The sequence below is a fragment of the Trichomycterus rosablanca genome, chromosome 11, assembly GCF_030014385.1.
Source record: "Trichomycterus rosablanca isolate fTriRos1 chromosome 11, fTriRos1.hap1, whole genome shotgun sequence".
NCBI lineage: Eukaryota > Metazoa > Chordata > Actinopteri > Siluriformes > Trichomycteridae > Trichomycterus > Trichomycterus rosablanca.
Window position 1 is genome coordinate 32,832,426 of NC_085998.1, and position 27,432 is coordinate 32,859,857.

General features: G+C 37.5%; 1 protein-coding gene across 1 annotated transcript; it reads left to right on the forward strand.

Annotated features, from left to right (window-relative positions):
- The first annotated feature begins 463 nt into the window (after nt 1-463).
- Nucleotides 464-25,648, forward strand: polr3b (polymerase (RNA) III (DNA directed) polypeptide B). Its single transcript, XM_063004220.1, has 27 exons — nt 464-492; nt 589-645; nt 750-814; nt 913-988; nt 1,328-1,428; nt 1,838-1,929; nt 2,021-2,138; nt 2,235-2,343; nt 4,018-4,140; nt 6,358-6,474; nt 7,428-7,562; nt 10,729-10,890; nt 10,972-11,172; nt 11,907-12,069; nt 12,279-12,432; nt 12,976-13,050; nt 13,235-13,333; nt 13,447-13,574; nt 15,444-15,653; nt 16,571-16,729; nt 17,102-17,219; nt 17,413-17,555; nt 21,881-21,984; nt 23,705-23,871; nt 24,218-24,331; nt 24,457-24,630; nt 25,127-25,648. Exons 3-27 carry the CDS (start codon nt 762-764, stop codon nt 25,254-25,256), a joined length of 3,225 nt encoding a protein of 1,074 aa, XP_062860290.1. The 5' UTR covers nt 464-492; nt 589-645; nt 750-761; the 3' UTR covers nt 25,257-25,648.
- Nucleotides 25,649-27,432: the final 1,784 nt, after the last annotated feature.

The window sequence follows — 27,432 nt, forward strand, 5'->3', positions numbered from 1 at the left end:
TTAATGGGATCAAATTTTTCACTGAGAAAAAGTAGCGTCTATAACCTGTAGCGTCAATAATATTGAGCTTATGGTCCTTAAAATGTGCCATCACCCTGACTTTAATCTTCAAACAATAACTACCTAACACACAAGACTAAAAGCAATCTAAATTTTACATTTAATGTCTGAGAAAGATGGGTGTGGGTTTTGTCTTAATAGAGCCCCATAATCTGCCCCAAATCTAGATTAGCAAACGTTCTTATATGGTCGGTGTAGTTTGTTTGAATTTAGATTGCTCTGGAGCAGCTATTAGGAGAGTCACATTTAATATATGGATTAATTTAAATATTTAAATCCAAAATAATGTTTTAGTATCACTGATATGTTGCTTGTTGAACAAGCTAAAATAATATATAATAGTGCTGTGGATATTGTATAAGCCTGGTCAATTTATCTAATTTTACTTTGATTTCTCAGGAAAAATGGAAGTTGCTTCCAGCCTTTTTAAAGGTACGTTCTGTCTTAACTGCAAAAAGTAGTAATGGAAAGAAAACACACAGCCCTGGACCATTGCATTCATGCTGTCATTTTTATTTTATTTTTTAGATAAAAGGTTTGGTAAAACAACACATTGACTCATTCAACTACTTCATTAATGTGGAGGTAAGATACATATTATCTGTGGGTTGAGTTATTTATTCCAAGTAGTTTATTTATTATTTATTTATTTTTTATTAATAGAGCATTTATGTTCCTTTCACGTCTAGATAAAAAAGATCATGAAGGCTAATGAAAAGATTACAAGCGATGCAGAACCTATGTGGTATCTAAAGTAAGTCTGCTGGGTTGGTTTTCTTTTTCAAACATCTAGCCAGAATTTAAAGAAAAAATGATTTTAGAATCATTTGTTCAAATTTACTGTGTTTCCAGGTACCTTAATATTTATGTTGGGATGCCTGATGTGGAAGAGAGCTTTAATGTAACCAGACCAGTGTCTCCACATGAGGTAATAATTATTTTTATTTTTTTTAGCACATAACTTTACACATCATATCTGATCAGGAAAACATGTGTCATTATACTTTAAATACCAAATGCCAAAATACTAATATAAGCCTCAGCATCAATGGTACCTTCATAAATGCACCCCCAATCCTTTTTGTGATATTATGAACTGTAGATGGTGAAACCTTTTATTCAGCCATGATAATAGCAGCTGACATGGCATTAAGAATCGAACAAACAAACAAACTGTAGATGGTGAAAGACTTGAATTCTTTGCAATCTTATGATAAAAAACTGATTTTTTTTGTGACCAAATGCTCATCAAATCTTCTCCCACCAGTGTCGTCTAAGAGACATGACCTACTCTGCTCCCATCACTGTGGATATAGAATACACCAGAGGCAGTCAGAGGATTATCCGCAATGCATTACCAATCGGAAGGTATGATTATTTCCTTTTTGTCTTTATTGTTTGCTTTTTAACTGGCCCACTTTCCAGTATAATGTAAAGCTATTGGTTTGAATCACATCCCAAACATTTGCTGGATTGACATAACTAATTATAAACAAAAGATGAGGCTGTGTTTGTTGGATTTTATGTGGAGCATTATTTTATTATAACTATTATTATTATAATGAATAATGTTTTAAAACAGTGACATTACAACACTATTTCTGGACATGAATTGGTGTGCTTGTCCTGAAACCGAAAAAGCTGCAACCTTATTTGAACTTATTAAACTTAATTCTTTTTTAATTATACACCCATAAACTATCTTCATTTTATCTTGTCTTAACAACAAAAAACATCTTTAAAACCACATAATCCACTCGTGTTTATTTTGTATCAGGATGCCGATTATGTTGCGCAGTTCCAACTGCGTCCTGACAGGCAAGACGCCCATGGAGTTCTCTAAACTCAACGAGTGTCCCCTAGATCCAGGTAAATTCACAGATTATTTGTTAATAAATTAATATTAAGATACTTCCTTTGTTGTACATTAATGTATGTAATGGCATATTTTCTTGTGCAGGTGGTTATTTTATTGTCAAGGGTCAGGAGAAAGTGATTCTTATTCAGGAACAGCTGTCCAAGAACCGAATCATTGTGGATCAAGATCGCAAGGGTGCAGTGGGAGCCTCTGTGACAAGGTGCAGCAGTCATGTGACCTGTAACATTGAATGTATAATTGGTGCTAATGTGGTACATACCTAGTTATCACATCTCTTTTTCTCTTTGTGCTTTAGTTCCACTCATGAGAAGAAGAGCAGAACAAACATGATTGTGAAACAGGGCCGTTTCTACCTGAAGCACAACACACTGTCCGAGGATGCGCCAATAGCCATCATCTTCAAGGTAAGAGGTTGAAGGGGCACTTTATTAGATACTTACATTCACTGATTAGTTTATAAGCTTCATCTGCTATACAGGTGAACTTTGAGGGTATACAATTACTGACAGTAGCTTATAGATTGCATGGTGCACTTCAGTCATCTCTTGTACTACTTTTATCCATTGAAAGAGACCCTCATAGGACCATTACTGATCAGATGATGTTTGGGTGGTGAACACCACCATGGTAATAATTTGGTAAAGTGTTGTTCTGGTATAAGTGTATCAGATGCAGCAGTGTTGTTGGGATTTTTAAGTACAGTTTAAACTTACTGGCCTCCTTATTAGGAACACACTGGCACTCGTTCAAGGTGTACAGTTAGAACCAAGAGCTGATTTATTTTTTTGCATAATGTGTCATGTCTTTTGTCAGTAAACACTTTCTGATCACAGAACACTGTTGACTTTATTTTCTTTTGTTTGGAGCACTATTCTTCTCCCAGCGCTGACATTAAGGCTTTAAAACCCCCTAACAACACTACTGCACCTGCTACTTTAGCTAATAAATTAAATGAATGGATAAGATAAGTGAACATAGTAAAATGCTCAGGTTCCACGTTTTACAGTACACACGACCTGAAACTGAATAGCATGCACCTATTCATGCACTTAATAAAGTATCTATCTTAAAAAAGGCTGTCCACAAATATGCAGTGACCAGGTAAGTTGCAGTTGCAGCCAGTAACCAGCAGATGGTGCTATATTCCAGAAAATAAGTGGTGTCCTCAGCCGCTCAGTCTTTTGTAGTGTTAAATAAGGGTTGTGGGTTGAAGTTCAGGTTTGTAGACAACATAGAACTATTATTTTTAAAATAAAAAAATATTTTCATTAAAATCTACTTTATTCAAATAAATGTTGCACAATTTAACAGAATTCACGTTTTAATTGGACTGATGTTTTCTTAAACGTTACTTTTTTCACATCAGGTTCTGGGCGATTCATAATAATCGTATATACACTGCATTACCCAGGGGGCACCACATGTGCTCACCTGTTCCCATACCCACGACATGTCTAGCACAAAATATGTAATGTCAATGCTAATGTAAGTAATGTTCCCTGATGTGATATAGACAACATAGTGGGTGATAATCAGTAAATGAATAAATTACTGTTTCTGTTTAAATAGCCTAGATGCATTGTATTGCAAGTACTGGTTACATTAGAGGATGTTTGATGGTTTGGCAAAATTTTTACCTACTTGTATATAAAATGTCATATTTTAAACAGTAAATTATTGATTTATGTTTATGTAATCCATTCACAGTTAAGTGTACTTAATACTACATTTGGCTGGTAAATTTGTTTGCTCTGCGTTTACACATTCAGATTAAATTCCTGCAGGCTTTTCCTTGCAACCAATGGCAGTGATAAACGGCACAGACCTGTAAACACTGTAAGCTCAGTTTCACTCCCGCAGTTGTCCATTAGCATAAGTAAATGTCAGTGAGGCCTTCCCACCTTTGAAATACCTCCCGTCACAAATACAGATAGATGTTCCAATGTTATGACCATGTTATAAACATCAGCTCAGTCCAATCATTTTAGTTGGCTTTTAAGTTTAGACATAACTATAGATTTCATATTGTTTTTATAAATTAATTCAGGTCTGATTTCTGTTTTGCTTTGTGTTTTAAGGCAATGGGTGTGGAGAGTGATCAGGAAATAGTGCAGATGATTGGCACAGAGGAGCACGTCATGGCCGCTTTTGCCCCCAGTCTGGAAGAGTGCCAGAAAGCACAGATTTTCACCCAAACGCAGGTGCATCGATGCTATATTTAGCACTGTTATGAGCTAATACTGTAGTTAATGCTGTTATTTTAAACAAAATGTAACTATACGAATGCTAATATAATTTTTTGTCCCCATTATAAGTGTGGTGCTATTATACTGTACACACTATCAACAGTTCTAGATTGGGGGGAAATGCATAGAAATTTTTTTTTTTTAATAAAATGCTCTTATTATTTTATGACCTAGCCTTCATCAAACTGTAAATTTAATGATGTGGATCAGTAGAAATGAGATTTCAACCCAGGTTATTAGCATTTACTTTTCTTGGTGGGCTTGCTAATGAATTTATGACTTGTGAAGTTTTATTGCTCTGTCAAGGCTAATCTGACTTTTGCTTGAATACAGTTGAATCTTACAATCATACTGAAACACAGGATACATCTACCAGCCCACAGGAGTACTAGTATATGTCACTGTACTGTTGTGCATAAAGTTGTTACATTTTACATTTATAATCAATTTATCATGTTATAGGTTTTCACCTGATGTGATCAAAACACGTTGTATTTGATTATGTCTGGACTCATACAAAATTGTCAGCATTCAGCAAAGTTGTCAGAATAAATTGTTGTTACAAATAATTTATAAAAGTGTCCACAGTTCTCTAATGATGTGAGGGAAAACTCCCCACTGATTTAATACAAACCAACTCTTGTGACATACGTTATCGAATAGCGAGGCCTTATTTGCTCAGCTCGGACATCTTATTTTGTAAGAAGCCTTGACAATGGCTAAGTAAGAAGCATATCTGCATCCTAGCAACCCGCGTCTGAGCATGCTCGAGCTCCTGTTTGTGCGCCATTGTGTGGTGCACATCAGGACTCTAATGAGGCTTACGTGTGAGCTCCAATTGACCCAGGCAGACTTTAGATAAGAAGTATTATAGCGAAATCATTAAAGACTTTATACAGGGAGGCAAGGCAAAGCAATTTTAATTATTACCACTAGAGGCAGCATTCATCAACAATTATTAAACATAACAGGGTTTGTGCGGCGCTAAAAGTGTTTCTTTTAATTTTAATATTTTTTAATTGCATAAGACATAATAACAGCTTTATTATTTAAAAAAAATAACATTCCTTTTAATCACTGTCTTTTTTAATTAAATAAAATAAAAACTGTAGTCGCATACCACACAAATATTTGCATACTTGAAGTCAGTGGTGCTTGTTCATGAGGCCCTTTTTCATTGGATTATGGCTCAGCCAGAACATATTAAGTTGTGGGAATATACAAATACTCCAAGTAAAATATTTTAAGCTACAATTTTAAGACTTTTTCCAATAGATTTAGAAATATATTCCTCTTGTAAACCGAGTCCTGTAATACTTATCATTAGTACACGTATTTGAATTGAGTGTTCATCTTCTTTTGTTTTCAATTTCATACTTTTTTATATTTAAGAAAAAAAGAATGCAGCTTAGCATTCTGCTGTAAACCCTCTGTCACATTTAGTGATCTGATTGGCTGCTGCCGAGTCCCTCTTTACTTTGCCACACTACTACAGATAGTATAAACCCACCAGTACATCAAGCCTGGATGTATCTGTATAATGCAATAAGAATGATAAAACATTGAAAGGAAAATTGTTCATTATTTCTTTGATACAAGTATATATCCAAGTTTTTTCCTTGAAATTGGGCACTGGTAGAAGTACCATTTTTCTTAGCACACAAAAAGATTTTGATCCACACTTGAGGCTACTTAAAGAAATCTTGCTGGTCCAGTTTGTGTGATTAGGCTTTTAGTCCTATTTGTCTTACATCTTGATTTGCAAAGTGGACAGAGACCTTTCTAACTGAAACCACTTACAAGTTTCTTCTCTTTCAGGCTAAACAACAAGAAAATGCTGCTAATATAGTAAATCTAATTTAAACAATCTGAAACTGAGTGGCTACATTTAGCTAACAGGGTCAGAGTGGGTGGTCTGAAAAAAAAAAATCTAACTCCCTGTGACCTTTAACCTTTTCAGTAGAATAAGTAGCACCAAACTCAGGTGTTTGTGGGACAAATGGGGAGCCTATGACACCCCTTTAGTGAGTTACTGGAGCCTGCACTATCCTATGCATCCATAGATCAAAGTTTTGGTTTGACGACTAAACTAGTCTCCTCTGTGACTTGAAAACAAACATGCATAAACAATGAGCAATCTTAAACTGTCAACATGTCTTTGTTTTTAATCAGGCTCTGAAATACATTGGAAATAAGGTGCGGCGTCAGCGTATGTGGGGTGGTCCAAAGAAAACCAAGATGGAAGAAGCCAGAGAACTGCTGGCCTCAACCATCCTCACCCACGTGCCTGTAAGTCTCAGACCTTTATGTCCGTTTTTTTTGTTCCATGTTCTATTCCATATATGTTTTATTAGTGTTAAAACCATTTCTGACCACCACTCTGTAGTTTTAAATTAAGTTTATTTAAGGAAGATGACTGCTGGGTGACTGCTGAAATTTTTGGTATAGCAAACAATCCAAATCTACAAACTGCATTGTGCACAGATACTGAGCTTCCAGAACTTTAGAATTTAGGTCAGACAGAGCGATTTCTAATCATTGCAGAATGTATCTGTAAGCCATGGGAAATCAGCTAAAATGTCTGGTCAGACTGCTGGACCTGGAAAGCCTTTTTGGCAGCAGAACTTTGAACCGACTCCAGCAGGATATCGGACTAACTGTGCATTATAGTGGTCATGACGGATCTCAGCATCTGACAATAAGAACATATATTTAAGTTTGGCTTTATTACTGTAGCAGCTGTTTGGGTGATGATGGGTCGTATTATATTTTAAAGGAATAATCGATCATTATTTACCCAAGACTTTTTATGTCTATGAAGCCAAACCAGTGTAGAGCAAGGAGAATAAGCCTGGCATTGTCTTACTAAAATAAACCTAGACAACCTGAAAATAAAAACGCTTAGATGGCAACATAGGTCTTGCTAAAATCTCTGTACAATCCTCCATGTTAATGGTATCTTTGCAAATATGCAAAGGTCCTGCACATTTAACAGTGGTTTGCAGCCTTCCTCTATATGGACTGATATTTCTCCATATTTGCTAAATCTTTTCACAATATTATGTATGGTAGATGGTAAAACACCTAAAGTAGTTACAATTTTAACTTTAAAATGTTCTTTTTAAACCAATTAACTATTCAGCTTTCTAAAACTGTTTATAAATTGAGGATCTAACAAATGCCCAATAATTGTCCTTGTTTAGACCAGTTATGTGAGGAAACATCTTTTTTGCTGTTTTTAGGTGAAAGAGTTTAACTTTCGGGCTAAGTGCATCTACCTGGCTGTGATGGTGCGCAGAGTGATCCTTGCTCAAGGAAACAACAAAGTGGATGATCGTGACTACTATGGTAACAAGCGTCTGGAGCTGGCTGGCCAGGTAGAGATGATCAGTTTAGTTAACCAATGAACTAAACAGGTTTTTGAAGAAGCCATTGAGAGGAGTTACTAGTCCTAAAATAGCTGATGTAGATTCTGTTCTCAAGCACAAAGACCTGTGCAGATTCGTGCTCCTGTAATCAGCTGCCTCAACTAAGCTCTGGGAGCTCCGGTTTCCTCCTACAGTGTACAGGGAGTTACAGTGGGGTCAAAAAGTATTTAGTCAGCCACTGATTGTGCAAGTTCTCCTACTTAGAAAGATGCGAGAGGTCTGTAATTTTCATCATAGGTACACTTCAACTATGAGAGACAAAATGAGAAAAAAAAATCCAGGAAATCACACTGTAGGATTTTTAAAGAATTTATTTGTAAATTATGGTGGAAAATAAGTATTTGGTCAATAACAAAAGTTCAACTCAATACTTTGTAACATAACCTTTGTTGGCAATGACAGAGGTCAAATGTTTCCTGTAAGTCTTCACCAGGTTTGCACACACTGTAGCTGGTATTTTGGCCCATTCCTCCATGCAGATCTCCTCTAGAGCAGTGATGTTTTGGGGCTATAGCTGGGCAACACGGACTCCACAAATTTTCTATGGGGTTGAGGTCTGGAGACTGGCTAGGCCACTCCAGGACCTTGAAATGCTTTTTACGAAGCCACTCCTTTGTTGCCCGAGCGGTGTGTTTGGGATCATTGTCATGCTGGAAGACCCAGCCACGTTCTATCTTTAATGCTCTCACTGATGGAAGGAGGTTTTGGCTTAAAATCTCACAATACATGGCTCCGTTCATTCTTCCCTTAACACGGATCAGTCGTCCTGTCCCCTTTGCAGAAAAACAGCCCCAAAGCATGATGTTTTCACCCCCATGCTTCACAGTAGGTATGGTGTTCTTGGGTTCTTCTTCTTCCTCCAAACATGACGAGTTGAGTTTTTACCAAAAAGTTCCATTTTGGTTTCATCTGACCACATGATATTCTCCCAATCCTCTTCTGGATCATCCATATGCTCTCTGGCAAACTTCAGACGGGCCTGGACATGTACTGGCTTAAGCAGGGGGACTCGCCTGGCACTGCAGGATTTGAGTACCTCTCGGCGTAGTGTTTTACTGATGGTAGCCTTTGTACTTTGGTCCCAGCTCTCTGCAGGTCATTCATCAGGTCGCTCTGTGTAGTTCTGGGATTTTTGCTCACCGTTCTCATAATCATTTTGACCCCACGGGATCGAGGGAGATTATCAATGGTCTTGTATGTCTTCCATTTTCTTACAATTGCTCCCACAGTTGATTTATTCACACCAACCTGCTTGCCTATTGTAGATTTACTCTTCCCAGCCTGGTGCAGGTCTACAGTTTTCTTCCTGGTGTCCTTCGACAGCTCTTTGGTCTTGGCCATGGTTGAGTTTGGAGTCTGACTGTTTGAGGCTGTGGACAGGTGTCTTTTATACAGATAACGAGGTCAAACAGGTGCCATTAATACAGGTAATGAGTGGAGGACAGAAGAGCTTCTTAAAGAAGAAGTTACAGGTCTGTGAGAGCCAGAAATCTTGCTTGTTTGTTATTGACCAAATACTTATTTTCCACCATAATTTACAAATAAATTCTTTAAAAATCCTACAATGTGATTTCCTGGATTTTTTTTCCACATTTTGTCTCTCATAGTTGAAGTGTAACTATGATGAAAATTACAGACCTCTCTCATCTTTCTAAGTAGGAGAACTTGCACAATCAGTGGCTGACTAAATACTTTTTGGCCCCACTGTACGTTAATCTCTGCGAGTTTTCCTTAAACTCAGCCATTCTCTCAGCCAACAACAGTTTGCAGCGATGATGAGAGAAACCCCGGTCCGACCTTGGGCGATTACCATTTGGCCATTAGTGTTTGATCCTGTGTTATTGAATTATAAGTGGATTCAGTTTAACTTTTACTTATGGTAAGTCATTGCTTATTCACGTGATTTGGAAATACATTTCTATCTATATATTTTATTATATAAAACGTGCAGTTTTTGCAGCCTTGCTGGCTATATAATAACAACACACACCATGCACTTTGGCAGGTACTCTACTCAGTATGCTCTTAAGGTAGCAGAGTTTCAGCTTCTTTGTTTCTGTGTTTTCCAGATCTTTCTGCCTTTCACTTTAGCCTTTCTCTAGCTTCTGCACACATTGCTGCCCCTGTGTGAAACTAAATGCAGACCGGCATAGCATGTCTGATTTCCTGGCAATCCTTCATCTTTCTTATTGTGTCTGCCATCCATGTCTTTTATTAATACCTTCATTATTTGCCCGGTGCTTTTGTTTGTCTCCTCTGTTTTGCCCACCCTGTTTCCCAGCTTGCCTGCCTTTGTTGACGGCGAGATATGCAGCAGAGCAGAGGCAGCACCCAAATCCCGGCCCAGCCGAGCCCAGGCCTTTCTGGCTTTTATTATTATTTAGCGCAGGCACGACAAAAGAATGGCTGCCTTGACGGGAGCGATTGAGCTAATCCACCCGCCCGGCTCTGATAATGTAATTACCGCAGTCTTAAGTCCTTTAATTTCCCCCAACCAACCTTCTCCAGGGGTGATCCATGTGTGAGAGAGACCACTAAGCAATGCAAACCCTTTCAGTGGAGCTTACACACACTCCCAACACTGCCAATCTCCTCACTCCTCAATTATGATTCATTGACATTCAACTAATTGGCCCTGCTGTGTTGCCAAAGCTTAATTTCTTTATTAATTTCAGTACAGCCTGCTTGTTTTGATGTATGCTAATATGGTTGAATGAAGCTTGTGGAAGTGTTGACTTCCAGAAGCTCTGGAATAAAGGCCAGTTCAACCTTATCTGAACACTGGAACACCTGGTTCTTACGTTTATCCGTGGCACCCAGTGGGGTTACGAGGGTGTGTGAAGTAACATAGCAGGCAGATAAATTTCATAAAGTTGCTCGTTTTTGGAAGTGACGCTTGGGATCAGAAAAACAAAGAAACTGTGTTTGGAAGTTTACAGCTGATAAAAGCACTGAAACCTAATTTGCTAATCAGCAGGTTACACTTGGATCCATAATGGTTTAAAGCTAGCTGCTTTGAGCCCAGACAGTTGTTGATATCTGTATAATGCTTTAATTTTCTTTTCGTAGAATATTACTTGGTTAAAGTGATTAAAAGAATGTGTGTGTTTCCCAGCTTTTGTCTCTGCTGTTTGAGGATCTCTTTAAGAAGTTTAATTCTGAGTTGAAGAAGATTGCAGACCAGATCATTCCCAAGCAAAGAGCTGCTCAGTTCGATGTGGTCAAACACATGCGACAGGACCAGATCACAAACGGCATGGTTAATGCTATCTCAACTGTGAGTAGTGCTAAAATTATTTAATTGATTTAATTTAATTACAGTTTCTGTACCACTGACGGCACCTTGTTTTATCCACAGGGAAACTGGTCTCTCAAAAGATTTAAGATGGACAGACAGGGTGTGACGCAGGTGCTGTCACGTCTTTCCTTCATTTCGGCTCTAGGAATGATGACCCGTATCTCCTCTCAGTTTGAGAAAACCAGGAAGGTGAGCGGGCCACGTTCTCTGCAGCCCTCACAGTGGGGAATGCTGTGCCCCTCAGATACTCCTGAAGGAGAGGTCAGTACGTCTTCATCTTTTTGCCAAAATGTGAACTGAATTGTTCGTTTTATCTACAGTTCCACCACAGATCAGTGGTGGAATTCTGCACCTGTTATTTGTGGACTAAACAGACACAAAATCTGTTATTGTGGCTCCCTAGTGGTACAACAGAAAAGTGCTTTTTATGTCATCAGGAGGTAGCATGTTGCCAACTATTCCCTAAACCATCTCTTAGGGAAGCCAAGAGCTAATTGACCCTGATCCTTGGAGCAGACATCAAAGTCTGTGACCTCAGCTTAATTAACAAGGGAAATTAACATTTTATCCAAGCACAATGATTTGCCTAATGACATGGAACAAAAATCAACTAGATATGCTTAAAACAATTATACTAAGAATTCAGCATACCACATACATACTTCATTATTAAGAAGTATTTATACTTATATGTAATGTATATTATGTATGTATATGTGTGAATAATTTAAAAAATATGCATTTTCAGGTGATTGAAACGTATGTTTGTGGTAACTCACACAAACTGCATTAATTGTCTAAAGTTTCCTCTTTTTTATACATATTAAAAAAACAATTAGTATTACTAATGACATTTTCAATGTGATATTTGACGAACTGTATTTAACTTGAATTGTTTTTTAAGTTTTTTACTTTACTTAGAAAGAACAAAATAAAAAAAAAAGCTGGACCTTAGATTGGTGACCATTTTCTTATTAATGGTGGTTGTGGTGCAGGCTTGTGGACTGGTGAAAAACCTGGCTCTGATGACTCACATTACCACAGACATGGAAGACGGACCGATCATTAAGCTTGCTTTTAACCTGGGAGTGGAGGACGTCAATCTGCTATGTGGAGAGGAGCTTTCTTATCCCACTGTCTTCCTGGTTTTCCTCAATGGTAACGCAGCTTCACTTAAATTGCAATTTAATGTTTTAACATGCTAAAGTATGTTCATTTTAAGTGATAAACTGTGTAATAAAATAATAATAAATATTATAATAATAGGAATTGTGAATTTTGTTAGTGTTTTCAACCAAATAAGAACATTGTAAATCCCAAAATGGTTCCAGAAAGCACTCATGAACTGTTCTTGTGTGCCTCTGCAGGTAACATCCTCGGAGTGATCAGAGACCATCGTAAGCTCGTCAGTACGTTCAGGCTGATGAGAAGAGCTGGATTCATTAATGAGTTTGTGTCGATCTCCACCAATGTGACAGACCGGTGTGTCTATATCTCCTCTGATGGGGGGCGCCTCTGCAGGTACAAATTTTGTCTGCTCACCGAACAACAAACAGAATTTTATACAAACCCTTTTTTCACAAATGTTGGGACTTTCTAAAATGCAATAAAATTTGTAGTTTGTTAATTCACTTAAAACTTTATTTAACAGACAAAAGGACAAAGGAAAGATTTTTATTGTTTCCAGTGAAAAACATAATTTGATTTGTTAAATATAAACAAATTGCTTTCTGCAACACAATCCCAGAAAAGCTGGGACAGAGGGATTTTTACCACTGGATCACATCACCTTTATACTTAAGCTTAATGACTAGAAGTTACACCTACCATTCTGATAAACGTTGTGGGTATACAATTACTAACTAATGCTGGTTTATTTGAATATGATTCCAGGATAACAACATTTTTAGCTGGCATATAATATTTTGTTATGTTGTTAGATATTTATTTTTTACATTATTTGGACATATTTAGTTATTTCTGTGTTGCATCTGTATCTCAGCTGATAGTAAAACAGATATTAAAGTTTTTTTATTTGTTGCTGATAGTTTTGTGCTCTTCCAGGCCCTACATCATTGTGAAGAATGGGCAGCCAGCTGTGAAGAACAAACACATTGAGGAGCTGTCTCAGGGCTACAGGTGCACTTTAGTCAAATCTAATTGAAACACTTGTCATTGATATTGAAAGAAAAGTCAAACAGCAGATTTTAAGCCTGTTTGTGTTATGCATGTCTTTCTTAACATGTTAGAAAAGCAGTATTTGACAAACATTTTTAAATATAGTTTATCATTTGGCTAAACACGACTCTTTATTTCCCTGTAGAAGCTTTGAGGACTTCCTACATGAAAGTCTGGTCGAGTATCTAGATGTGAATGAGGAGAATGACTGCAGCATTGCTCTGTATGAACACATGATCACAAAGTGAGTTTGGTCCACATTTTGAAGAAGAAGAATGTGCCGGTTGTGAACAATACACCACCATTTATTATTTTCATTAAATAGTTTGTTTACCATATTAATTTGGCTTTTTTCAGGGACACTACTCATTTGGAAATTGAGCCGTTTACTCTTCTGGGGGTTTGTGCTGGTTTGATCCCTTATCCCCATCATAACCAGTCTCCCAGAAATACCTACCAGTGTGCTATGGGCAAGCAGGCCATGGGTAAGTGTCAATTATTGTAATACACTTCATGGGTCTGAGGTTTACCCAACTAATGTCACTTTCTTCAAAGTCTGGCCAAAAGATGCACTGCAAGTCAACCAAGTAGCAAGTCAACCAAGTAGCTTTCATTTTTTAAGGGATGGTTAAATTGTTTGCAGATGCCAAAATGCCTGTTATTATTATTTACCAGTCAGGGTTTAGCAAAGCTATACTACATCACAGGTAGCACATTTTTTATCAGATCACATGGTCAGTCCTACCTGTTGTATAAACCATCACATGTGGCAGAACTCCGAACTAAAAGCTACAGCAGTTACACACCTACTGTTTCTGTTAATCTTTCTCTTGTACATACATACACCACTCTACAGCCGTGTTATTCACATGCTCAGACACACTAAAGTAAGTGTGGGTGTTTGTGTGTGGAGCACAGGCCGTTTTGTGTGCATGTGTACGTGGCAGCGAAAGGCTACAGCACACAGTGTCTGTGAGTGTCATTAAGCATTCATTGTGTTGTGCTCAGTGTGTGTAGAGTTAGTGTGCTCAGCTGCACCACAGATCTCAAGACAACACACACCGCTCCCCTGGTTACCAGAACTACTCCAGCACCCCCCACGCAATCTTTTCAAAACCACAGAGTCTGCAAACCACGTTTGGCCCAATATCCTCACCCTTGTCCCTTGTGGGTTTTTAGCGGACGGCCCCATACATGTGCAAATCTCTCTGTGTGGCTCCGACCCTGTTTTCAGCCACTGTGTACTTGTACCCTGATTGTGAAGTAATAGCATCTGACAAATGTCGAGGCCTCAGGGGACGCCCGCTATTCTTTCATAACTTTGCCTGGCTGGATTAAGGATGTGCACACTCTTAGTCTGCTAAAGATACTGTCACTCCACATGCACCCCCATCCATCACTCTGTTTTATTAATAACAAGCTTCACATCAGGATTTATACAGGTCATTAAAACTCTGCAAGCATTTCATTTACCTACACGAGTGTGCTAAAATAAAATAAAAATACAGCCAAACAAAACATTTTAATTTTTAGTTATGTGCTGCTAAACGAATACAAACATTAATTGTGGGAAAAGTTGGGACATTTTGTAAAAAAAAAAATGCAATACAAACGATATTTTGATTCATTAATTCTGTACAATATTTAACTTACCAAAGTACAAAGAATCTTTTAACGTTTTGGATGACCAACTTGATTGTGTTTGGTAAATATGAACAAATTTAGAATTTGATTTCTGAAACACATTGAAAGTTGGGACAGGCAAAACAAAATTTGAAAAGTTAATAGAATATTCTGCTTACACCATTTTAAAACGTTACACAATAAGCAGGTAAATTTGTAACAATTAGTATCCCAGTTCCAATTCCCGTTGGTATTATGATTGGTAAACCAATCAGAATTTGATTACAAAATACATGTAAGATTGGTTTATTTTTTTAACACTGGTACCTGTGTTCAATTTCTGTGACTAGTGCACTATATAGTGTTTAGAAATCACACTGTGCTATTAGTGTATGTAGTGATTAAAAATGTTCTAATTTTACAAAATTAAAACATTGAACAAAAACTGTGTGCATGTAAAATTACTATAAATTATTATTAAATTATTTGTGTATTGAACCTTTTACATTTGTTGATAAATGAGCTATGATTGGGATTTTAAAATTAAAATTTTTAATTGAATAATTAAAGTTTAAATTTGAGTTATTGTGCAGCCCTGTTAGGGATTTAACTTGGGTTAAGAAATAATAAGCAATATTTATACTTACTTTAAAAGTGAGTATTTATTGTCTTTACATTTTAACATATATATATAAACCTTTTTTTTTTTTTTTTTTCTTCACCCCCCACAGGAACTATTGGCTATAACCAGAGGAACCGAATTGACACTCTGATGTACCTGCTTGCCTATCCACAGAGACCCATGGTTAAAACCAAGACCATTGAATTAATTGAATTTGAGAAGCTTCCTGCAGGTCAGAATGCCACGGTGGCTGTGATGAGCTACAGCGGGTATGATATAGAGGATGCCCTCGTGCTAAATAAAGCCTCACTAGACAGAGGTAAGCATGTTCTGCTTATAACTCCTATGCTTCCTAGTCCTTTTTTTCCTTTTTTAATTGTTAAATCCTCCTCAAATGTACACTCAATGTGCACTTATAAATACATTACCACCATACTAATACAGGGTAGGATTTCATAAGGTCTGATTGGTCAATAAGCAAAATGTAGACATTCCAACACCAAATCTATTAACCTACGAATAACTTAATCTCCAAAATAATTCAAACTGGTTTATAAAATCTACTTTCACAAGTGTTTTAAAAATAAAATAATTTTAAAAGCATTCATCCTTTATAGCAATTCCCTTAACTATAGAAGAATTAAGATGGTTTGATGAGAGTAATGAGTTTAAATTGGGCCACACTGCCACAAAAAAATTACCTTGTACAATTGACATCTGCCTTCTATGTTGATGTTTTGTGTTGTGTGAATTCTGGACGATGGCTTAGGTTAACGTAATAGAAATAAATAAAAATACATAAAAATATTTTTCTCATTATTATAATATAATTATAATAATTATATAATAATATTATATAATAATAATAATAATTAATAATAATGTTTAAGCATTTTTTTAGATCATTTGCACAATGCAAATAAATAGTAGATTGAGATGGTATTGATACAGTATAATAAACCTGTTATGTCCCAGTCAAAACATTACTGGTAATTTCTCTAAACCTCCAGGAACCTCTGAGATCACATCACAGCACACGGTGAAGAAGCGCTCATTTGCATAATGCAGCTATTTATGACACTAAATTGCAAGAGTATTAGGATACTGATCAGAAAATTATTTTATTAGCTTTTATTAAATATTAGTCCCTAATTTGCACACAGATGCTTTGATAAATTGCACATTGCACAAACCATGCTGACCCTGTATGCTCATCCCACTTCTCTACTCTTTCAGGTTTTGGCAGGTGTCTTGTTTACAAGAATGCTAAGTGCACCCTTAGACGTTACACTAACCAGACCTTTGATAAGGTGATGGGTCCAATGCTGGATGCAGAAACACGGAAGCCCATCTGGAGACACAGCATCCTGGATGCAGATGGCATTTGCTCTCCTGGTAAGACTTTTTAGGATTTTACTTCACTACAGCAGTTTAATGAGAGTTAAGGAACAACCAGCTTTTGTTTTGCTGACACTTCATGTTTTACTGATGAACTAGCAGTGGTATTTTAAACCCAAATTCCACCAAATCCATGTCCAAAAATCCAAATCCATTGTGTCACTTTTGTGGCTTTGCCATGTTAAGCTGGCATGTGTGGGGAAAAACATCGAGCCCTGTCATTACCTCTAAGGTAATCATATATTTACATGAGTCTTTTTTTGTAAAATGAGCCATCAGTACATTTCCAGCCAAAGGAAGTGTTAATTAAATAATATGCTAGCTAAGACTGTGTATTTGTATTTTACAATCTATTTCTATGTTCGTCAGGGGAGCGAGTGGAGAATAAGCAGGTGCTGGTGAACAAGTCGATGCCCACGGTCACTCAAACACCACTGGAGGGCAGTACCCAGCCAAACCAGCCACAGTACAGAGATGTGCCCATTGGGTGAGTAAAATGGATTATCTGTTATCTTATACCTGTTAAAATGCATCACTTAATGTATTGTAAATATTGACATTTCTTTTTCATAGGTTTTAGATTACTGCTTTGAAGTTTGATGTTGTTCCTTTAATGGAATGCAAAAGTTATGACACCACCACACAGTATATGTACAAATGTAGCTTTTTTTTTTACACAGCTATAAGGGCTCAACAGACTCGTACATAGAAAAGGTGATGATCTCCTCAAATGCTGAAGACGCTTTCCTAGTGAAGATCCTGCTCAGGCAGACACGTCGACCCGAGATAGGAGACAAATTCAGCAGCCGGCATGGACAGAAAGGTACAGCAGCATTCAGACCTCTCCAGTTTCTTTGAAGTGGGCAAAGCCAAATACTTCTGCTTTGTGCCAAGATCACTGCCAGTTATTCTCATCTGAGTGGATGGCTCTGTGTGTGTGTGTGTGTGTGTGCACACACATGTACACACGAGTGCTTTTTTTGGTCCCTCCCACTCCCAACATGTATTCCCTTTCAATGTCCCACTCTTTTTTTCTTTCCCAAGGGCCGTTTTTCAATTAATTAGCCTTTTGTCCTAAACCAGACTATGCAAATTTATTACAGCAGCTCTGCTCCTGGGAAAAAAAAAGTGTTTACAGGGCGCATTGTTTCTGCGCACCTCCACTGTGAGCCCAGGCCCAGATGATAGTTTAATCAGTGTGCTAACTGGCGCCATGCATAATTCACTCATTTCATTAGCCGAAGGTTGTCCATGGGCTCTCATCACAGCCTGTGAGAGTGAGCAGGGGTCAGGGAGGGGTTAGCTATAAAGAGACTCAGATGCTCAGATGTACTGCTCTTTTTACCAGGTCTTTAACTATTTGAATGAGTTATGTACAGATTGTAAACTAGGCTAACACAGCATTGTAGATATTGGTTGAGTGGGTTGGTACAGTTCTGTAGAATGAATTTTGGGTTTAGTGCTTCTGTGGAGCTTTGTATTTGGGAGAAGTTAGGTGGATTACAGAATGCCTGTTGGTTTTGGTGGTAATGCATTATTTTAAAAGTTTTTGATTATTAGTTGCATTCCACCTGATTGGAAGTCTTTAGCTTTGCCAAAACCCGCAGTCTCTGTTGTATAAAAAACCTCACCACCTTTTATCAAACACAAAAATACAAGAGAAATTAAGTTTATTAAAATTTAATAAGAAAAATGATTCCCCACTACATTGACGACCTTATTAAGGTTTTTTAGAAAGAGTTGGTGTCAGAAGCAAATAAGTTGAGATTTCAGTCTAAATGATTTAAGTTTGTTTTTCAAATGAATTGCACAGATTAGGTCACATTGAAGGTGGGATGTCTGATTTTGTTTTACATCATCAAAACCTGGTATTTTTAACAGGGGTGTGTTGACTTTATATCCACTGTATGTATATGCATTGCACCAACTTGCTGCACTCTTACTCTTAAGTCAGCACTTTATACTATATAGTTGATTAGTAACCTAGTGATGCACAGTACTGTCCACTCCTGATTTAAATATATAATAATATATTAGTACATTTTACTGGGTGCTCGACAGCACGGTGGCTCAGTGGGTAGCACTGTTGCCTCACAACAAGAAGGTACCACTGGCGTCCAGGGTTTAATTTTTCAGCAGTGCCATGATTAGACCCATGATTGGCTATGTCTGGGGGACAGGGGGATTGTGCTGTCAAGACCATCCCCCTGATAAATTGGCATCCTGTCTGGGGTATGTTACTGCAATGCACTTACTGCGACCCTGACCAAGATAAAGTGGTAAAACAAATGAAATTATAATAGTCACGTTGCTTTTAACTGCTCTTTAATTTAATTGAAATGCATATGTTACTATATTTCATGTTGTACTAAAGGAAGAAAGGAAAAATTTGGAACTTAATAGGACTTGAACTAAAATAAAGCAATGAGCCACAAGAGCCCGTGCGTTACTGTGATTTTAGCACGGGGATGACGCCTAAAACTTCTTTCCCCGTGCTAAAATCATAACAGTAACGCACGGTCTCGAGTGGCTTATTGCTTTTATAAAACGGCGGTCAACATAAAATATAATAAATACAACAATGTTTAATTTATAAATGTATTTATTGTGTATAAACTTACAATAAAGCATTCTTCCGCGACGCAAGGTAGTTCGATTAATAGTGTTGCTAGGCAACATGAGGGCAAAAATAACATTCACTTGTTCTTTTCAGTGGCGTATTAATATGGAATGATGTGAGGTGGTCCTAGGAGTGCGTTTATCGGGGATTTTACAACGGCTTCGAAGGCGGCTCAGCCAATCAGATTTTAGGACCGGAGCTATCCGTTTTATAATAAACAGTACCCAGTCTACAGAAAGAGGTTCTTACAGTAGATATTTTATAACAAAGGGAATTCTGCATGTTAGTTATTTTATAAAAATGATGGCTGTTTTTGTAAAAGCAACAAAAAACTTCTTATTATGTGTTTTTTGAGAGTTATTATAAAAGTTAGGAACTTTTAACGGCCCAAATAATACAGTGCAGGAAACTAAGTGTGGTTCAGGAGAACTGTACGCAGTCTAAATACAGAAATGCATATTCATGAAAAAATATTGTAATTCAAGTGAAGTTTGGCAGTTTTGTTGGTATTTAGCGCCAAAAAAGGGACATCCCACAGTGCACTGGTGCCAGTTGTATTAGACACGTTTTCAGAGGTTTTTTTGGCGCCCCCCCTCCTTCCTACTCCCAGCTAGTCTCATAAGCTGCGGTCAGCAGAGCAGAATAGGTTAATTATTTACCGGTGACCCAAACACACGGATATAAACACACACCCCCTCACTGAGTTGTGTTGGTGGGGCTCATTGTGTGAGCTGCCACTGTGGAGCTATATGGGGTATGATGAAGGGCTGTGGACTCTTACTGCTGTCTGTCTTTTCTGGGCTGATTTCATGCCTCCTTCATCACACTCGCATGAAATAAATAACACACAGGATGTCTGATCAGAAGCTCCTTCTTTTACAACTTTCTCCTAATTATGTTCTGTTCCATCTAATTTCTTTGTTCACCTAGTAATTCTGTACAATAAAATATGTTAGTATAGTGTAGTGTGTTGTTTCTAATCTGTTTATTTTGGTTGTATTTTGATTGTCCTTTTATTTGATTGAAACAATGACAACATATTAACAATCTTTCAACTGAAGAATTCAGCACATGAAGACATTATTATGATGTTACTACTACTACTATTTGTCTGTGGGAATTTGCGCTCATTCAGTCAAAAGAGCATTTGTAAGGTCTGCTCAAACCGAAGTTTTGATTAATAAAGTTAAGGTCATGTTTTTTTTGGTCTTCGTTTTGTGAACAGGAGGATGTTTTGCTAGAACAAGAAATAGCCTTCCCCAAACTGTTGCTACAAAGTCTAAGCATTTATTTTTTTATACATTTTTTTCTTTATCTGTTAGCAAGGGGTGTGGCTAAAAGACCTGTCCACATACTTTGGCCATCTAGTGAACACTGGTCGCTCAGTGCTCAAGGTGCTGGCCTAGTAATCAGAGGGCTGCTGGTTCAAGTCCCACCACTGCCAGGTTGCCACTGTTGGCCCCCTGAGCAAAGCTCCTAACTTTTAACTGCTTGCATTTTCCAATCTGATCACAATAGTAAGTTGATTTTTTTTTTTTTTTTTTTTTTAAAAAGCTCAATAAAACTGCTTTTTGATGTTTGTCTCCAGATCTCATCAGCTTCTCTTTAAGCAGCGCTGTATTGCATTCCTCTTACAGAGTGCCGCTGTTTGCTGTGTGTGGAACACTGCAGAAGTCTGATTCCTCTCTGACTGTGCGGCTGAGCGCCTCTACTCTCCGCTTCTGTTCACTTTCCTTTTACTACTTGCAAATGGCCCAATAATATGTTTGCTCTGGCAGAGGGAGGAGTGCGGAGCAAACATTTACTCTCTCTCAGAGCTGCAAACTACTTCTCTATCCCACCATGTAAATGAGCATCCACTCTGTTGTTTCTGTTAAACTAGCAGCCTTGTTCAACATTACATATTTTGCTGTGTTTACAGTAGAGATGTCGACGAGTTAAAAAGTATGGCATAGTTTAGGTAATGCTGTTGGTTAGAAATGTCAGTTCGTGTCAACTCCATTTCCAAAAATTGCATTATTTGTGTTTGTAAAAAAATATTTATGTATTTAATTGACCAAGGAAAAAAAATTACTTCATGTTTTTTTTTTTTTTTTTTTTCTTTCCCCAAGCCCTCAGACGGCAATGCTTGTTCTTCTAAGTCCTTAGACGTCATGTGGTTATGACAAGTAGACCCACCTGGGTTTGTACCCTGTCACCTAACCCAGAGTTTCAGTTGAATTTCTTGATTCATGTGTTGATCTCAGATGGACTGTTCAGATGAGACTGCATTTCAAAAAATAAAAAATAAAAAAATCTGTGCAAAAGGTATAAACAACCATCCATACTGTTATCAGCAAAAGGGAAAAAAACAGTCTTGGTATGCGGGTGCAGGAGTGCAGTAATTTAGAGACTTTTAGAGAAGTTATTTTAGTAAGGCGATGCCTGACCTCATTCTACACAACATGCTACAACAATGCATTTACATTTTATTACCATTATATATTTTTCCATTAATCATGTTTCTGTCTGTTTGTTATTTGCTGCAGGTGTTTGTGGCTTGATTGTCCCTCAGGAGGACATGCCGTTTTGTGACTCCGGGATCTGTCCAGATATCATCATGAACCCTCATGGATACCCCAGCAGAATGACTGTAAGTCCCTCCCAGTGGGAAACTTTTTCCTTAGTACCTATTATATTTTAGGAAGCAGAGAATATCATTTAAGCCTTTTAAATTTAAATTAAATTAATTAAATCATGTTCTACAGTTTGGTAGTTCGGCAGTTTTGGAGACAGTTTAAACATAAATGTATTTATTCAGAATAACTTTCTATATAACGCTTTAAACCTAAAGTGTTTTGTTTCCTTCATAATCTAAAGTGTGTTTGGGTGCACTCAGCGGGCTCTCGGTTAAGAACTGGTGTAGGTAGAAGAAAAGGATTCACTCTTTCAGTGTCATCGGGTCAAAGGTCTTTCTGTCCTTTCTCTGAGGAGCCTCTGCCAGGCTACTGTGGTGCAGCGGACCGTAACTGTGTTCATTCTTAAGCTGCACTGGCACTGACGTCATATCATCGTCACACTTAGTTTTTCTTTTCAGTTCCCGGCATACCTGAAATTCAATGTCTGAGTAAAAGCACACAAGCATTTGTCACTGGCATACCAGTAAATAATGTTTAAGTGAAACACTGCCAAGATGTGGCCAACCAGTTTTTTGTCTGAAGTTTGCGTCTGTAGTTTGGTATCCGAGGCTAGTATTACTGAGAAATAGTGGGAGCTTATGGCTACTAGATTAGCACTGTGAATGTGCTAAAATGTCCCAAATTTTAATAATCTAAACTAATCAGTTATTGGAACAATACAACCAGAATTATTTTACTTTGACTTTATTTTAAGTTATTTTAATTATAATTTTACACGTACAGAATGATGAGAAGCAGTTGTTAAAGTTTTTTTTTTTCATTGCTTCGTTAATTGACATTTGTGAGTTGCAAATAATGTAATTTAGTTTAGTAATTAGGTTTAGAATCATGTGGCCAGTGTAAAAGGAAGCTGTTAAAAAATAGACTGGGTTTTTTACAAAAACTAAAAAATTATTAATCCACTCAGATCACACATTACATTAACTGCTGTCCAAAAATCATTGAGAAAACTTTTGACAAGCTAAAATAAAATAATGAACACTCCACATTGTACATATGATGCAGTTTTGCTGATTAAAATATTTACTTAATTAAAGATATTATAGCCCTCTCTTATTTAATGTAATGGCTGATGCTGTTTCTGCGAGCACATCTTAGGAATTTGTGGTTCAATATCAAGCACAGTTAGTCATAAATCCTTTTTCACTGTCAATAAATGTAAGCGGTACTTGCTTTTGATGTAGGTGAGTGCAAATTAAACAGTGCTTTCAGGCCTTGCCCTACATCCTGAGATTCTGTGGTTTCCCTACATCTTTTAGCAATATTGTGAACGGTAGATGGTAAAAAAAAAAAACTAAATGATTTGCAATCTTGCATTAAGAAATGTTCTTTTAAAGTGATTGACAGTTCTCTTACAAAGTTCATGGTTTGTTGATTTTACTGTGGAAAATAAGTTTTTTTAATGTACATGTATTCTTTATTTGCTAAATCTAACATTGATTAAAAATGGCATATGCTAAAGTTTTATGCAGATTTAATATTTTGTTTTATTCTTTTCAGTATTATTATACTACTGTAAAAGGTTGATATAAAATCTTTTAGACCAGACCAGTATAGACCTCCACTGTCCAGTGACGGTACAAAACCGTGAAAAGGACTATAGACAGATTCTAACCCATATATTTCCAAAAGAAAATTTGACTAACAATAAATGTACATGTTTTACTATGCTAGGTTGGGAAGCTAATTGAGCTGTTAGCAGGGAAAGCTGGGGTACTGGATGGGCGTTTCCACTATGGCACGGCTTTTGGCGGCAGTAAAGTGAAGGATGTGTGTGAGGATCTGATTCGCTATGGATACAACTACCAGGGCAAGGACTACGTCACCTCTGGCATCACTGGGTAAAGTCGAAGTTCAAGTTGTTTTATCATTGTTCATAATTAACTGTCTAAAAACCCTTGTACTTCAACTTGGCATAGATTGTATTTAACCTTGCTGACAATAAATGTTTTAATGATCTGACATTAATCTCAAAATCTTCAGCAGTCTTTGTGCAGTGCTTATGAATGTGTTATAAAAGCCGACTTTTGGTAATAAAGTGTTAATATTTGCTGTAAATGTTGGCTTGTAATAAGCTTAAAACACAATGCCTTTATTTAAACATCCCATATTTATGCCACTCTTTTTGCTTTCATTACTTTTTCTTGTTAGATAATGTGAGTAACTTTATACTTTTTGTTTACACAGAGAACCTCTGGAGGCCTACATCTACTTTGGTCCAGTGTACTATCAGAAACTGAAGCACATGGTGTTGGACAAGATGCATGCCCGAGCACGTGGTCCAAGAGCAGTGCTTACCAGGTGTGGCAAATAGTGAACACCTCTGTACTCAATTAGGAGATGTCCACATACTTTTGGCTATAAATTTGTATAAACATTTGTACAAATTTTTCACGTCAACTGACCATGTGTGGCTGTTTATGCAGACAACCTACAGAAGGACGCTCTAGAGACGGTGGTCTGCGTCTGGGAGAGATGGAAAGGGACTGTCTGATTGGCTATGGTGCTAGCATGCTGCTGCTGGAGCGCCTCATGATCTCCAGTGATGCTTTTGAGGTTGACGTGTGTGGTCAGTGCGGCCTGCTGGGATACTCTGGGTGGTCAGTACCAAATCTTATTACTTCATATAGACAAGGGTCTATTAACTGAATTATATTTACTAAGTTTATGTCTTATGCACAGTTTGTCCACCACCCTCTACCCCATTTATTAGTGATAGACAGACATACATACATACAGACAGATAGACAGACAGATGGACAGACAGATAGATTGATTGATGACAGACAGATAGATAGATAGACAGACAGACAGATAGATAGACACTCACAGACAGACAGACAGATAGATAGACACACAGACACACACAGACAGATAGACACACAGACAGACACACAGACAGATAGATAGATGTTTGTGAATCATGCATGGCTTGTAGATTGTATTTAGTTCACCTATCAGCAATTAATTAGAACTGATACTTTTTGACCATGTGGTGTAAGTATACCTAAATCGTACATACTAAACTGTCTGTGGAGTGTATTTAGTAGTCATTTAATTCTAAACTTTTTGTATGTTTGTGTTTTGGTGCTGTAGGTGCCACTACTGTAAGTCTTCATGCCATGTATCATCTCTGCGCATTCCATATGCCTGCAAGCTGCTCTTTCAGGAGCTACAGTCCATGAACATCGTGCCTCGGCTTAAACTAGCACCCTACAATGAGTGAACGTGCTGACTGATCTCAAGGCAAGAAAATTGTACAGCTAACTCAAGCTACTGTAAAAACTGCACTCATAGCTGTGTACGTCTGGATATCGGTGCCATGCTGTAATGGTTCTTCAGACGTGTTAATGAAATTCTGTGGAAAACTTTAGTGGCTTTATTTTGAGTTTAAAGAGGTTAAGACGTTTAATGTCTAAAAGAAACTAATTCAGAAAAGATTAGAATATCACACTAATCTCAAGTGGCAGATAGAGCTTGCATGAAGAAAGTGCATACTATTTTTTTCTTTCAGATGAAGAAATGAAGATTATTCATTATTTCTCTTTTTGGTTTGGTCACAGCAATTGTGACATTTTCTTTATGTATATGTAAGTAATAAATCTTTAAATTATAGAATTGTGTGTTTCTGTTTTCTTTTGTGCAACCTGTGAATAGAAGAAAAAAATCTCCAGTATCTGTGATCTTATTCTCAGTGCACGGGCGATTATTGCAAACAGTGTCAGTGTTTTCCTGTCAATATTTACCAGTTTACTAAAGGCTCACTTATAAAGAAAGTCTGTTAGTACAAGCTTAAGAATTGCTCTAAATAAGCACACTTAGCAACACTTAGCAATAATCCAAAAGCAAATTCATTATTCAGCTCAGTTGGAGTGTGAACAGTATATTTAACCTGGCTAGAGCTCTACAAAGATAATTTTTTACTTTAATGTCAATGTATTGGGTAAACCTGTTACCCATACACCACAAATTGTGTACAAAAAGAACAGGTTAAAAAGGGTCAGTGACAACAGGAAGTATTTATCCTAGCTGCCCTTATAGCAGGACTGAGGTAGATGTAGCACTGATTAAGTGTTAACGTGACAATGTTGACAGCAGTAAAGAGCTTGTTGTCATGTTGGCTACCTTCCTTTTCTGATTCTTTTTACACTAATAAAATGTTCACCATTCAAAGCTTGCAGCCACCCACTAAGCCGCTGTGGAAGTCTTTGATTGGGAGAATGCAGCAGAATGGACTCTAACAGTGACTCGCAGATAAAGGTTGGAGGCTGGGGGTGTTGGTTTGTCTTTTTAGACCTACTGCACCTGTCCTAGCTAATGAGGGCCTAATGAGAGCAAGAGTGGAATGACCGAAAATGAATGTGTTTTGAGGGGGTGGACAAGGCACCCCTGCTTCCAGTGACATCCAGCTTAAAAACTGGAATTAATAAAACTGATATGGCTGCTGGTTCAGCTGATCCTTATCCTAATTTATAAAGGTAAAACAATAAATCCTTATTGTTTTATTAGTTTGTAATGCTTTTTCTTAGGAATTGTCTTGCAGTTTTCATCACTTTTTCCCCCCAACAAAATGTGTAAATTGTAAAGAAATGTTTTTCAGTTATTTTAATTCTGCAGCTAGCCAGTAAATAATGCAAAAAAGAAAGATTTGGATAAAGACAGGGCAAAGCAAAGTGTAGAGTAACTTTAGAGTAACCACAAGTGATTTACCACTGATGCTGCCAGTTTTTGATTTTACTGTACAAAAAATCTTATTTGGTGCTTATTTGGTTTTGTGCCTTAGCCATGACAGGGATTGCAGCTTTCAACTCACGACTTGCACGACTTGCACGACTTTCAACTCAACCAATGAAAGAGAAGCTGAATGCTCTTTTGTTGTGGCAAGTTTTATTGCAGTTCACTGTGAAAATGAAGCATTCTAGCTAATAATGATGTAAAGTCTGTGTGATTTTTGTGTGTTCATGTACTACTCTCAGTTTGATTGCTATCTCTGACTTAGTTGGCATGTTTTAAGAACTAGTGGCTGTGCTTACGCTAAAGTTCTGTATGTGCTGTGTTGATACTCTAAATGGACAAGTAGCCACATGGTGCGGAACTTCTGCAACTTCCCGGAGTACACAAGGCTCTTCCTCCTCTAGTCACAATTTTAGGAGCAGTTCAACCATAATCCTTTCTCTTGCTCACTCTCTCCTACTCTGTCTCCCCCCGTGGATCCATTCATATTCTAATCACAGCTTTCCCCTCTGCAGTTTGCAGGCACTCCATCAGAGCCCTCCCTGCCTCAGGCTCTACACTTTTACTTCCCCCTTTTGTAGCTGACGCTCTTCTCCCAGCACACTAAAATAAAGTTGGTACAAGGGAAGAGTGCGGAGAGGAGGGGGCACACCGGTTCTATTTTGCGC

What these genes read in the sequence shown, in the direction of transcription:
- polr3b (XM_063004220.1), top strand. Translation starts at nt 762, where the DNA reads ATGAAGGCTAATGAAAAGATTACAAGCGATGCAGAACCTATGTGGTAT. An exon ending in CAATAGCCATCATCTTCAAG is followed by an intron (nt 2,344 to 4,017) that starts GTAAGAGGTTGA and finishes TTGTGTTTTAAG; the next exon opens with GCAATGGGTGTGGAGAGTGA. An exon ending in CTTCCTGGTTTTCCTCAATG is followed by an intron (nt 12,070 to 12,278) that starts GTAACGCAGCTT and finishes GTGCCTCTGCAG; the next exon opens with GTAACATCCTCGGAGTGATC.